Source organism: Sinocyclocheilus anshuiensis, unplaced genomic scaffold (assembly GCF_001515605.1).
Source record: "Sinocyclocheilus anshuiensis isolate Anshui unplaced genomic scaffold, SAMN03320099.WGS_v1.1 scaffold690, whole genome shotgun sequence".
Classification (NCBI taxonomy): domain Eukaryota; kingdom Metazoa; phylum Chordata; class Actinopteri; order Cypriniformes; family Cyprinidae; genus Sinocyclocheilus; species Sinocyclocheilus anshuiensis.
In genome coordinates, this window is record NW_015547715.1 from 1,772,939 (window position 1) to 1,784,412 (window position 11,474).

At 36.2% G+C, this 11,474-nt stretch overlaps 2 protein-coding genes and 2 pseudogenes across 2 annotated transcripts in view; 3 read left to right on the forward strand and 1 right to left on the reverse strand.

Moving 5' to 3' along the window:
* LOC107704175 (coiled-coil domain-containing protein 62-like) overlaps nucleotides 1-2,051 on the reverse strand; it is a 10,045-nt gene extending 7,994 nt beyond the window's left edge. Inside the window, exons 1-4 of the mRNA XM_016507060.1 lie at nucleotides 1,974-2,051; nucleotides 1,410-1,491; nucleotides 1,276-1,316; nucleotides 604-741 (exon numbers count right to left, since the gene is read on the reverse strand). Coding sequence (XP_016362546.1) covers nucleotides 604-741; nucleotides 1,276-1,316; nucleotides 1,410-1,470 — 240 coding nt within the window. The 5' untranslated portion in view covers nucleotides 1,471-1,491; nucleotides 1,974-2,051. The remainder of the gene's footprint in view (nucleotides 1-603; nucleotides 742-1,275; nucleotides 1,317-1,409; nucleotides 1,492-1,973) is intronic.
* On the forward strand, nucleotides 2,012-7,132 carry LOC107704114 (density-regulated protein-like). The gene is made up of 7 exons (XM_016506969.1): nucleotides 2,012-2,179; nucleotides 2,926-3,036; nucleotides 3,188-3,207; nucleotides 3,819-3,903; nucleotides 4,175-4,273; nucleotides 5,321-5,437; nucleotides 7,122-7,132. Exons 2-7 carry the CDS (start codon nucleotides 2,937-2,939, stop codon nucleotides 7,130-7,132), a joined length of 432 nt encoding a protein of 143 aa, XP_016362455.1. The 5' UTR covers nucleotides 2,012-2,179; nucleotides 2,926-2,936.
* Nucleotides 7,133-7,134: 2 nt separating this feature from the next.
* On the forward strand, nucleotides 7,135-8,321 carry LOC107704130 (hydroxycarboxylic acid receptor 2-like; annotated as a pseudogene).
* A 1,433-nt stretch (nucleotides 8,322-9,754) lies between these two features.
* LOC107704115 (hydroxycarboxylic acid receptor 2-like) overlaps nucleotides 9,755-11,474 on the forward strand; it is a 3,072-nt pseudogene continuing 1,352 nt past the window's right edge.

Sequence of the window (11,474 nt, forward strand, 5' to 3'; positions counted from 1 at the left end):
TAGGCATGACGAAGCAGATATCGTCCTCTTTTAGAAGACCAAACAAAGTAGTTTCGCTTTCACAACGAAGCACACAGCGCCTTCACGACATGGCTGCAGCGTCAACAAAACTAGTGAGACTAAAAGTTACGCCTTCTTTCTTTGCGTGAACATTTGGGCGGTGTTATGCAAATCTTCCCACATAGTGACGTAGGTATGTGGGGGCGTGTTAGAACGAGCCGTTTTAGGTAGGTGTGGCTGACTCTTAACTTTTATAAAGAATATCTCTTTGGATTTGAGACTTTAGTCTTTGCAACTTTACAGATCTTCTTTATGCACCAAGAGCTTGTAACACTCCAAAGAGAAAGGAAAAATTGAAATCACATCATATGACCCCTTTAACTAAATTTGCTAAATTTCTCCAAATCTGTTCCCATGAAGAAAAAACTCATCTTCATTTTGGATGGCCTGAGAGTAATTATCAGCAACTTTTCATTTTTGGTTGAACTATTCCTTTAAAATAAAATTCCATTCCAGAACACTCTTCCACTCCAGGAATTATAAAGCAAAAAGCAGCAAAACAGATTTTGTAAATCAATTCAAGCTATTTCAAACATGTGTTACCTGAAAATCCTGCATAAATGAGAAAGAGGACATTGGTTTTGAGAGGTCATGCAGACTCGGCGCTGGAGGTCTTGTTCTGTTTTCATCTCTGAGTTTGGTGGAAGAAACATCTGGGGTCTCATTAGCAGCAAAAAGATTCTGAAGGATTGAGTATCATAAAATCAGAATCAAATCTTTTATTCACCAATAAGTGTAAAGTTGAATTTGAAATATAACTGCTCACCCGAAAAACAAGGTTACAACAAATACAAAGGAACATGAACACATTACAATATAGATATATTATCTACATGCAATATATACAAACGGAAATGCAAAACAATACACTTTCAAAGTGAAATTAGTATTCAATGTTTAGAGAAAATGTGAGATTTACAATAAAAGTGGGAGGGGGGCATTACTTTTTAGTTATTTTTAAGGATTATTTTTAGAAGATTAGATATCAATCAGAGTTCTAGCCACTACTCATCTTTATTACATCTATTTTACATATTTTAGGACCATCATAAACTAGTATAATCATCATAAACTAGCATAATCCTAAGTATGAACTAACACAAATGGAATGGAATTATACTGACTAAAAATGTCTACCAAATAAATACTATCATATTATTTATAAAATAATAAATACTATCATACTGTACATAAAACAATTAAAAAACAACCAACCTTTTTTACAGGAGTGCTGTGCCAGGGCTCCACTGGAGATCCTGTAAATTAATAAATTAATGCAACAAATAATCATCGTGTTTTAAATTTGAGGAGTGTCTAATATTTATTCATATTTGCATGATGTTCATCACCTTTTGATATCAAAAAACTTCCAGGAGTTTTAGAGTTCCTTCTTTCCTTGAACCCCTCCATCTCATCTCACAAATGTCTGGACTAGCAGACAAGATTTCATATTACATCTAACTTCATTTTAAATGAACCAAACAGCAGCGTGAACATCATTAGCGATGCACAATATCAATATCTTGTTCTCTACGACACAGTTTAGTTTGATTGTTTTTAAAGATGCATTATTTAAGTGTAAACAAGACACTCGGGGTAAAAAACAACAACAACAATAAATGCAATATAAACACCCTAACTCCTAATCCAAATTACGATTAGCTTAAAAAAATTAAATTGAAATTTTTACAAGAAGCGGGTGATTATTTTCGGAATTCTCACAAACGGCATGTTGTGATCCGCGCTTAACGGGCTGTCCAACGCGATGCCTGGTTTCAAATATTCGTTCAAAATCACCAAATTCATATTAGTTTCATAAAAATGCATCAAATGTTTTATATAAAAAGCATCTTACATAAATTCAAATTGTTCATTCAATATTACTTGAAAATCTTTAATCGCGAAGTACATACGTAATACGGCAGCGGCGTAAACACCGTCGTTGCTCTGCCTCAGAGAGGCGTTGTCAGGACCCAAAGCCAAATCAGGCAGTGAATGTGTGCTGACTGCTGAGCAATAGAGGAACTCTTTCACCCTTTAACGAACATCCGCACGAGTTAATGTAATAATGATCAAGGTGTTACTCAAAAGCAAGTTGTACTGAGATTATATCGACGGGGTATGTATGAGCTTGAGCGCGTAGCTGCTGCAGGAGAGCTGTGATTAGCAGTGCTGGCTAATAAATGGGTGCTCACTGGTGTGGATGCATGATCATTGTGCGGAGGCTCCTCGATTCAAGTCACTGTCAGTGACTCTAAAAGACTTTTAAACTATATTTGAATGCATTTATTAGTGTAATAAGAAGAACCTTTTTTCAGACCCATTGCATCTTATCTTCGTATGGTGGTTAGTATCTCTAAAACACCACTAGGGTGTTGCTGGCACTTGATAATTTATGCGCTTACATGCATTTAAATGCATCTTTTGTGATTTTATGAACCAAAACAGCGTTTTGAGAGTCTAATTAATTTAAAACGTTGATTAAAAATGTCCCCAAGGTTGATAAATAGCGCACAAGTGACATGTGGAAGGTCTCTCCTTTTGTAATTAGATGGATACATTTTTGGTTATGACATTTAACTTTCAATCCAACAATTTATGCCTGATGTGTGGTTAGCTATTATAGGTTTTGAGTATAACCATTTTCAGACCGACCATATTTCTGTATGCTTTATAAAGGCACCATATTTGTTTTGCAATTCTTGCAAACTAAACACTTTACTCTAGGTTTGTGTGATTAATCTGTGTTGTAAATGCGATTTTTTTTCTTGCATGATAGCTTAGAATTCAAGTGTTGGTCTCTGTGCATCAGCTGGTTGTGTTATGTTGTCAGTCTAAAATAACCCATCTGTATGATTTGTGTAGATTCATGTAATATGGCTACTACTGAGAATGCAGAGTTGGGTTCACCAGAAAATAAAGTGGATCGTGCCGCCCCATTTGCAAAATACCCACTAAAAGTTCTCTATTGTGGAGGTGAGAAAATACAACAACAAAAAAATCTCAATGCACTGCAAATGCTAACTGTAATATATCAATTAAAATGTAAATTTAATGTTATTGTCTTAATGGTTATTTTTGTTTACAGTCATGTAAGACTAACATTTCTGTCTTCTTTTACTTACAGTGTGTTCTCTGCCAGCAGAGGTGAGTACATCACATATTAAATGAATGGTTCACCCAAAAATTAAAATTTGCTGAAAATGTACTAACCCTCAGGCCATCCAAGATGTAGATGAGTTTGTTTCTTTTCTAAATTTAGCAGTACATCACTTGCTCACCAATGGATCCTCTGCAGTGAGGTTAGGGTTAGAGTCCAAACAGCTGATAAAAACACCACAATAATTCACAAGTAATCCACACCACTCCAGTCCATCAGTTAATGAATTGAGAAGTGAAAAGCTGTGTTTGTAATAAACAGAGCCATCATTAAGGCGTTTTTAACTTCAAACCTTTGCTTCTGGCTAAAATGCAAGTCCATAATCCATAATAACGCTTCCTCCATTGGAAAAAGTCATCTAGTCTGAATCAGGAGAGAAATATGCACAGATCAAGCACCGTTTACAATCAAAAACAGTCCTAAACATACATGTCAATGGATTTTGATGTAAGAGGGCAGTGGATGGACTTTTTCCACTTTCTTCACAATTTCCAGCAAATGTTTTTTTTCTGGGTGATGTATTCCTTAAATGATTACATATTCTGTTGGTAGAAAGTGAATAAATATGAATTAAAATGTTTCTGCTTTGCTCTGCTAGTACTGCGAGTACATGCCTGAGCCGGCCAAATGCAAACAGTGGCTTGAGAAGAATTTTCCTGATGTGTTTGCTAAACTGACTCTTGGTAAGTCAATTTTCTTTCATAGCAACTTTTAAGATGTCAATATCTCATATAAAGTCACGAAAAGTGCTTTTTCTTGCCATTTTAGGTTGCTTACCGTTTTATTTGTGCCTCCATAGCTTTGACTCTTGCAGGATTGTTTGATCTCTGAGTGTCTTTTCATATCTGACACTGAGACAAGCAGAATATTTGGTCTGCACCATTATGACATGCACTGCTGTATCGGTTTGTCAGTAGTTTGCTCACTGATATCACTGCTGTTGTGTAAGTACAGCACCCAAGCAGGAAACTACTGGAGGAGGAGGAGGTGGTGGTGGCGGTGGAGAGGTGCCCCATGCAGGAGAGGAAGAGGAGAAAAAGAAACAGAAGAGAGGTTAACATTTTTCTTTTATATGTAACATCTATAAACAGAAACGTTTTGGAGCGGTGGTGCAGTAGTTGTGCATGTACCACATTCCACACCACATCCAAAACTTTTTCTGAATGTCTTAAAGGGAAAGTTCACTGATTTTCAACCAGCTTTGCATTGTTACAATGTCGGTGGTATAAACAAATGAACAATCTGTATTTTTTTTTTCATGTTACCTGCACCAAGATATCCATCCAGCAAACTTTTGACAGTGCCAGGGCTTTTGTGAAAACTACAGATAATACTTCCCCCTTTTTTATCTCAGTTCATGGTTAATCTGATCAAGCCCCATTGCATTATGGAAGTTAAAGTTTTCCTACTTTTTTTTTTCACCACAGCTCTTTTTTCTGTCTTTTCTATAGCACCGTTTTTTTTTTTGTTTTTTTTTTTCTTCTTCATGTGTTTCTACTGCATAGACAACTTTTATTAAAACCTCATCTTGCAGTAAATCAGTAAATTATCCCTTTAACTGTCCAATTAAAACATTACAATTAATTTACAGCTAAAGAGAAGTGTATTTTGGTTTTATGTCCTTGATTATTAATATGATCTTCGTTTACATGCTACTTTAATTTCTAGAATTTTTATGTCAAGATTAATATCAGTGTTATTTTAGTATTATTTATATATTATTATTTATTAATATTTTCAATTAGCCTATTTTTATATTTTCAGATTCAGTTTGTTTTATTACTTTTCTGCTTGTCATTTTAGTAGTTCTTTTTTTAATTTTTTTTTTTTATGTAGTTTTAATATATATATTTTTTCCAGTAATTCAGTAATTTTAGTATTTCAACCAGATAATTGCCATGGCAACTTTTTAAATATTATTTTTTTTTTTTTTTAATTTTCAAGTTTAAGTTTTTCATCAAATATTTATATTTCTTTTTTTTTAATTACTGAAAATGATTTTTAGTAGCTTTAGTTTGTTACCAACAAACAACACTTATCTACTTTTTGAGTTTGTCTGCCTATAAACTTATAATAGAATATTATTTTCCCCCTTTGCAGGTGGAAGAGGTCAAATCAAACAGAAAAAGAAGACCGTCCCGCAAAAAGTCACAATAGCAAAAATTCCACGAGCTAAAAAGAAATATGTCACAAGGGTGTGTGGCCTGGCCACTTTCGGTAAGGCTGTGATTGTTGTTACAAGATGTTCTGTATTTGATCTGTATTTTTACCCTGTGGTAACTTTGCTGTCAAAAAAGTCTTAAATTTAACTTGTTAAAGTCTGCAGAAACCCTGCAAACAACCAATCACATTTCGTTTAGTTTTAGCGTCACGTTTCGGGGCGTGGAAATGTCGCCACAATAACAGACAAAACTCTCGGACGTATTTTAAAGATTCTGTGCCGCGATCTTTAAATATTTCACATACTTTTGAGAATCCAGTGTTTAGTTGATCCTGATAAGCGCTTGTCGTCACAGTTGTAAACACGACGGCTTTCTTCTTTCGTAAGGGTTTGGCGTCACGGCATCTTTGTTTCCAGCGGAACATTAAAGAATTGACACACACGTCTCCCGGAAATCCTGTATAATTCAACCAATCCGATGACGACTTCAAAACTCCTGAAGTGTTTCCACTTTTGTGTGCCATATGCATCAGACGTTTAGCCAACGGCTGTGGGCGTGAAGTCTGGGGCTGAGACTAGGTTAGCCCAGACACTCTGTAGAGGAAGCTCATTTCAGCCGATCTTGTTCTTTTGGTCTCTATCCAATAGAGATGTAACGATGTTATCAATATCGCCATATTGCAATAGCAAAATTGTCTCAATATTATCGTGGTCACATGACGATATGAACGATAGGTTGTAAAACTCTCGGACGTATTTTAAAGATTCTGTGCCGCGAACTTTAAATATTTCACATACTTTTGAGAATCCAGTGTTTAGTTGATCCTGATAAGCGCTCGTTGTCACAGTTTTAAACACGACGACTTTCTTCTTTCGTGAGGGGGTTTGGCGCCACAGCATCTTTGTTTTCAGGTGGAACGTTAAAGAACACAACACACATGTCTCCCGGAAATCCTGTATAATTCAACCAATCTGATGACGACTTCGAAACTCCTGAAGTGTTTCCACTTTTGTGTGCCATATGCATCAGACATTCAGCCAACGGTCCATTTGTTTCCAGGTGAAATGTTAAAGAACGTGACACACGCATCTTACGGAAATCCTGTATAATTCAACCAATCCGATAACGACTTCGAAACTCCTGAAGTGTTTCCCCTTTTGTGTGCCGTATGCATCAGACGTTCAGCCAATGGTCTGTGGGCGTGACGTCTGAGGCTGAGACTAACTGACACCATACAACAATAAAATCCCTCTCCCATGCTTCAGTCCTTACTCCAGTCCAGTAGGTGGTGGAAATGCATCTTTTATGTTTGCTGTCTGCCATTAAAATGCCAGAAATTATTTTTCTACATATGTATTTCTACAAAAATATATCTATTCAAAAGTTAAAATGCATCCAGAATCAAAGTTCTAACACACTCAAAATCTGCACACATACAGTATCTCACAGAAGTTAGTACACCCCTCACATTTTTGTAAATATTTTATTATATCTTTTCATGTGACAACACTGAAGAAATGACACTTTGCTACAATGTAAAGTAGTGAGTGTACAATATAACAAAGAGTGAAAAATTGAAGGGGGTCTGAATACTTTCCGTACCCACTGTATATATATATATATAATTGGGCTGGAAGTCGTCCATCCAATCTGGCAACACTGCTCTTAGGAATCATGAGCCATATGAGTCAAAACAGTGAAAAGATCTTAAGTTCTCTGACTTTTGTCCAATTTCACAGCAGCACCATAATCATGAACAACTCCTTTTAAATGTGCTGCACTTACGAAACGCCCATGTTGGACCAATACCTCCCCCCTGTAATGTTCACTGAGTTCGTATTGAGCCTTATGGGGAACGTCCTCGCCCTCTCAATGTTTTTCTTCCACAGGGACACCTGGAAGCCCAATTGTATTTACCTTGCCCATCTGGCTCTGGCGGATTCATTGGTCCTTTTCTGCCTTCCTTTTAGGGCTGACTACTACCGCAGGGGCAAGGACGGGGTCTAGACGCTTTCTGCCATTTCTTTTGGCCGCCAACAGAGCCGGTGTTCTGACGATTTGTGCTCCCTGCTCAGATTGTGCTAACTCCCATTAAAAAGATAGGTAGCACAAATCGATAGCGAAAAATGCTACCTATCAGATTGTGCTACCAGCATCTTATTCATGTGGTTTGAGGCTTTTTTTTTATGTCCACACCTACCCCTACCCTCAACCTACCCGTCCACACCTACCCTTACCCTAAACTTACCCTTAAAACAATGCACTATATTTTTAGTAGCACAATCTGATAGGTAGCATGTTTTGTCGGTACACCGGCGATATATTCTTCCTCACCGCCGTCGCCGTGGACCGATACATGAAGATCGTCCACCCTCTCAACCGCATCAACCGAATGGGTCTGACCTACGCCCTGTTGGTCTCTGTTGGCCTGTGGGGTCTCATCATAGCCATGACTGTCTACCTCCCAACAGATGAACATTTCTACTATCTAAACAACCACACACAATGCGAGAGCTTCAACATCTGCTTTGGGAATAATTCACGGTTCAACTAGCACAACGTATTCTACGTTATCCAGTTCTTTGTGCCCACGGCCATTGTAATCTATTGCATCACCTGCATAACGTGGCAGTTGAAGAGTAAGACAGTGGACACACAGGGCAAAATCAAAAGAGCCGTGCAGTTTATCTTAGCAGTGGCTGCGGTTTTTCATTTTCGTTTCTTTCCGAGCAACATCTCGTGTATCGCCATGTACGTCCTGAATCTCTGGTATAACGAGTGCCACTATTTCCGTGAGGCAAATTACACATTTAAAACCAGTGTCTGCTTTACCTACTTCAACAGCGTGCTCAATCCCATATTACTTCTCAAGTCCTGCCTTCAGTGGATCTTTCAGGAAAATCTACATGAGACTTCTAGGAAAGAACATTGAGGAATAATTATGTGACAATATTCAGGTAGACACTGGCCCTGTCCCAAATGCTGCCCTAAGCCCTTGCAGTTCCTCAAAGAGTCCATAGTTTGGTAACATCAAGTGTGCTTGGGAAAAGTGCATTCAAAATAGGACACTGGTGAGCACATTACTGAAGCCTAAACTGACTGAATTGGATGCTTTACAGTCTCAGAGGCTTAACAGACATTCGCACAAAACAGCAATCACAAAAAAGTGCATATAAAAGGTGTCATTTGGGACATGGCCATGTGGTTTTGACATTTTAAAGTGGGATATTTATTCATTTAAATGTAAAAGATACCTGGTAATATATATTCATGTAAATGTATTAACAAACAACGGTATACATTACATATTTAGTGATATTCTGTGCCTTTATTTAAACCATTGTTGAGTTATATTTAAACTTATTTTTTGCTGTCTGCTTGGAATACTAATTTGCTACTGGTTCTTCAATACTCCATAAATCTGATTAGTATTTTATGTATTTTTGTATTAGTATTTTGTGTATTTGTGTATTATTTGTCTTTTCAGTGCAGCAAATGATTTTGCAATAATCTCCCTGAGATTATGACTAAATGAAGACATATTCTGCTGCATGGACAAAATAAATCAATAAAGCATTTAATACATTTCTTCAATAGTCCCTTTGGCTTTCCTGTGTGATTATTTTATTCGATGGACTTCTGTAATGTTTTAAACCTTTGGCATGAATGAAATTGGTTTTGAAGATGTGTATTTGTCATCTATTTTTTTTGTTTGTTTGTTTGTTTTAATTACGCATAGCTTTAAGTGTTCTGTATCTCTTTGTTTTTTGTATTTCTGTTATTATTGTTATTGTTATTCCTGTTATTGTTTAGTTCTGTTATTAATTGCCAACAGCTTAATGCTGTTGGTCAGTTTGAGCCACACACACACACACTGCTGCTCATGATGAGCAAATCTACTGCTTGCATTTATTTTATTTTTTTTGCTTTTTTTAATTTTAGCAAAATCAGTAAATATTCCTCTCATTAACTGTTCAACCAGTTTACTGCTGCTCATGATGAGCAAATCTACTGCTTGCATTTATTTTATTTTTTTTGCTTTTTTTAATTTGAGCAAAATCAGTAAATATTCCTCTCATTAACTGTTCAACCAGTTTGAATGAAATTTGGTGTACATCATCTTTAGACAAATAACTAACAAAATTACGAAGAAGTTAAAAATTTGCGGACTTAAAATTACTGTATATGTTGTACAATATTGAAATTTGAAAGACTGACTTTACTGAAATTTCAAAAACTATTCTGATCTCATGAAGATCATGAAGGATCAGCCTCCTATGCACACTTGATTATATCCAGCAAAGTTTTTTGCAGTTTAAATGTATGTGTCTTCCCACTAAAATCCAGAAGGGGGAGTGTCAGCTTTGAAACGATGAGAGCAAGTGGATCCTACATGGTAATCATTATAGTTATGCCATTATCAATAGATGTTATAGCAGAAAACAGAATAGACAAACTGTTTCAGAGAAAAACTCTGAAGTTAACAAAAGTTCATAGAGAAATATAGAGAATACAATCCTGATTTCAAAACTTGATGTAAATGTTTAATCTGCACTTAATTTTCTACTTCTTTCTGTTCTCCTGCTCTGAACCTGCAGTGCTGCTTACATTTTTAGATATTATTAACATATGTACAATTTGAAGTAAATTTTACTGTGGGGATTTTATATATTACTTATATCATCATCTACCCAAAGAATGTATAGGTAACCTATATGACAATATCACTCTTGATATAGAGCAATATATGTCATATTTTACATTTCCGTATGGGATATCAATGTGAACAAAAACTATGCAACAGCTGGTGTTACTTTAATTCAGTTAACAGTGACCACGAGCTTACACACAACCAGTTATGATAGAGCTCCTGATAAAAGGTTTAAAAAATCAGTTTCATAATCTGTATTGACTGATTAAAATGACAAGGAATCAGTCATTTCTATCGGCTACAATAAAAAACCTAATCAGAGCATCCCTTCTGTAAGCTCAACAATTTAATAGAGCATCAGACTCATTTCACACAAACAGAAGTGAAAATACATGCACAGACAAGACAATACAATCACTGACACACTGGTTTTACAGTAAAAGCTATTTGCCCTTTGGTATAAAGGTATTATTTAGTAGGGGTTTTACTTAAAAGTAAAGTTGTTAGTAATGTAAAATAATAAATCTAATCACTATTTTATTTAAGTAATTAGTAATCTGTAATGGATTTTTTGAGTAACTCACCAAACTCAGGATCTAATACAGAAGACAACCTCAGAAAACATGAAGCAAAACTTCCAGCGCTGACAACCTAACAAAATAAAACATATTAGTTAGATCTTACAATTAAATATTCCTGCTGCAAGGTTTCTTCCCATGTTTTCAACAGAAGAAAATAAAGAGATAAGAGATAGGTAAATGGCATCCAAGCCACACGTCAATGCACATTTATTTCTGCTACATGAGTGTATGTGAGGCCAAAATACAATAATACATAGAACAAGAAATCTTAAAACAAGAAAGAAAATCACTAACAAGTCTAGTCATGCTTCAACAAAAATAGGTGTTTAAGTTACATTGGTAGGTTTCAAAATAAGTGCACAGACAACTTGCTCTGTTTGAAAGAAAAGGTTCTGTGTCAGCATTAAACGGTGACTCCTGAGGTTCCCGACTATGCCTCTTCTAAGCTTAAAGGCGTCATATGATGCAATTTAAATTGTTCCTTTCTCTTTGGAGTGTTACAAGCTCTTGGTGCATAAAGAAGATCTGTAAAGTTGCAAAGACTAAAGTCTCAAATCCAAAGAGATATTCTTTATAAAAGTTAAGTGTCGGCCACGCCTACCTAAAACGGTTCGTTCTAACACGCCCCCACATGTCTACATCACTATGTGGGAAGATTTGCATAACGCCGCCCAAATGTTCACGCAAAGAAAGAAGGCGTAACTTTTATTCTCACTGTAGTTTTGTTGTTTCCGCCGCCATGTCGTAAAGACGCTGTGTTTCGTTGTAAAAGCGAAACTACTTTGTTTGGTCTTCCAAAAGAGGACGATATCTGCTTCGTCATGCCTGGAGCTGATCCGTGCTGGTTGCTGAGGAAATAC

Excerpts from the sequence above, each read along its gene's own strand:
- LOC107704114 (XM_016506969.1), top strand. The coding sequence starts at position 2,937 with ATGGCTACTACTGAGAATGCAGAGTTGGGTTCACCAGAAAATAAAGTG. Across the intron at positions 3,037-3,187 it reads AAAAGTTCTCTATTGTGGAG|TGTGTTCTCTGCCAGCAGAG; the intron begins GTGAGAAAATAC and ends TTTTACTTACAG. Across the intron at positions 3,904-4,174 it reads GTTTGCTAAACTGACTCTTG|CACCCAAGCAGGAAACTACT; the intron begins GTAAGTCAATTT and ends GTGTAAGTACAG.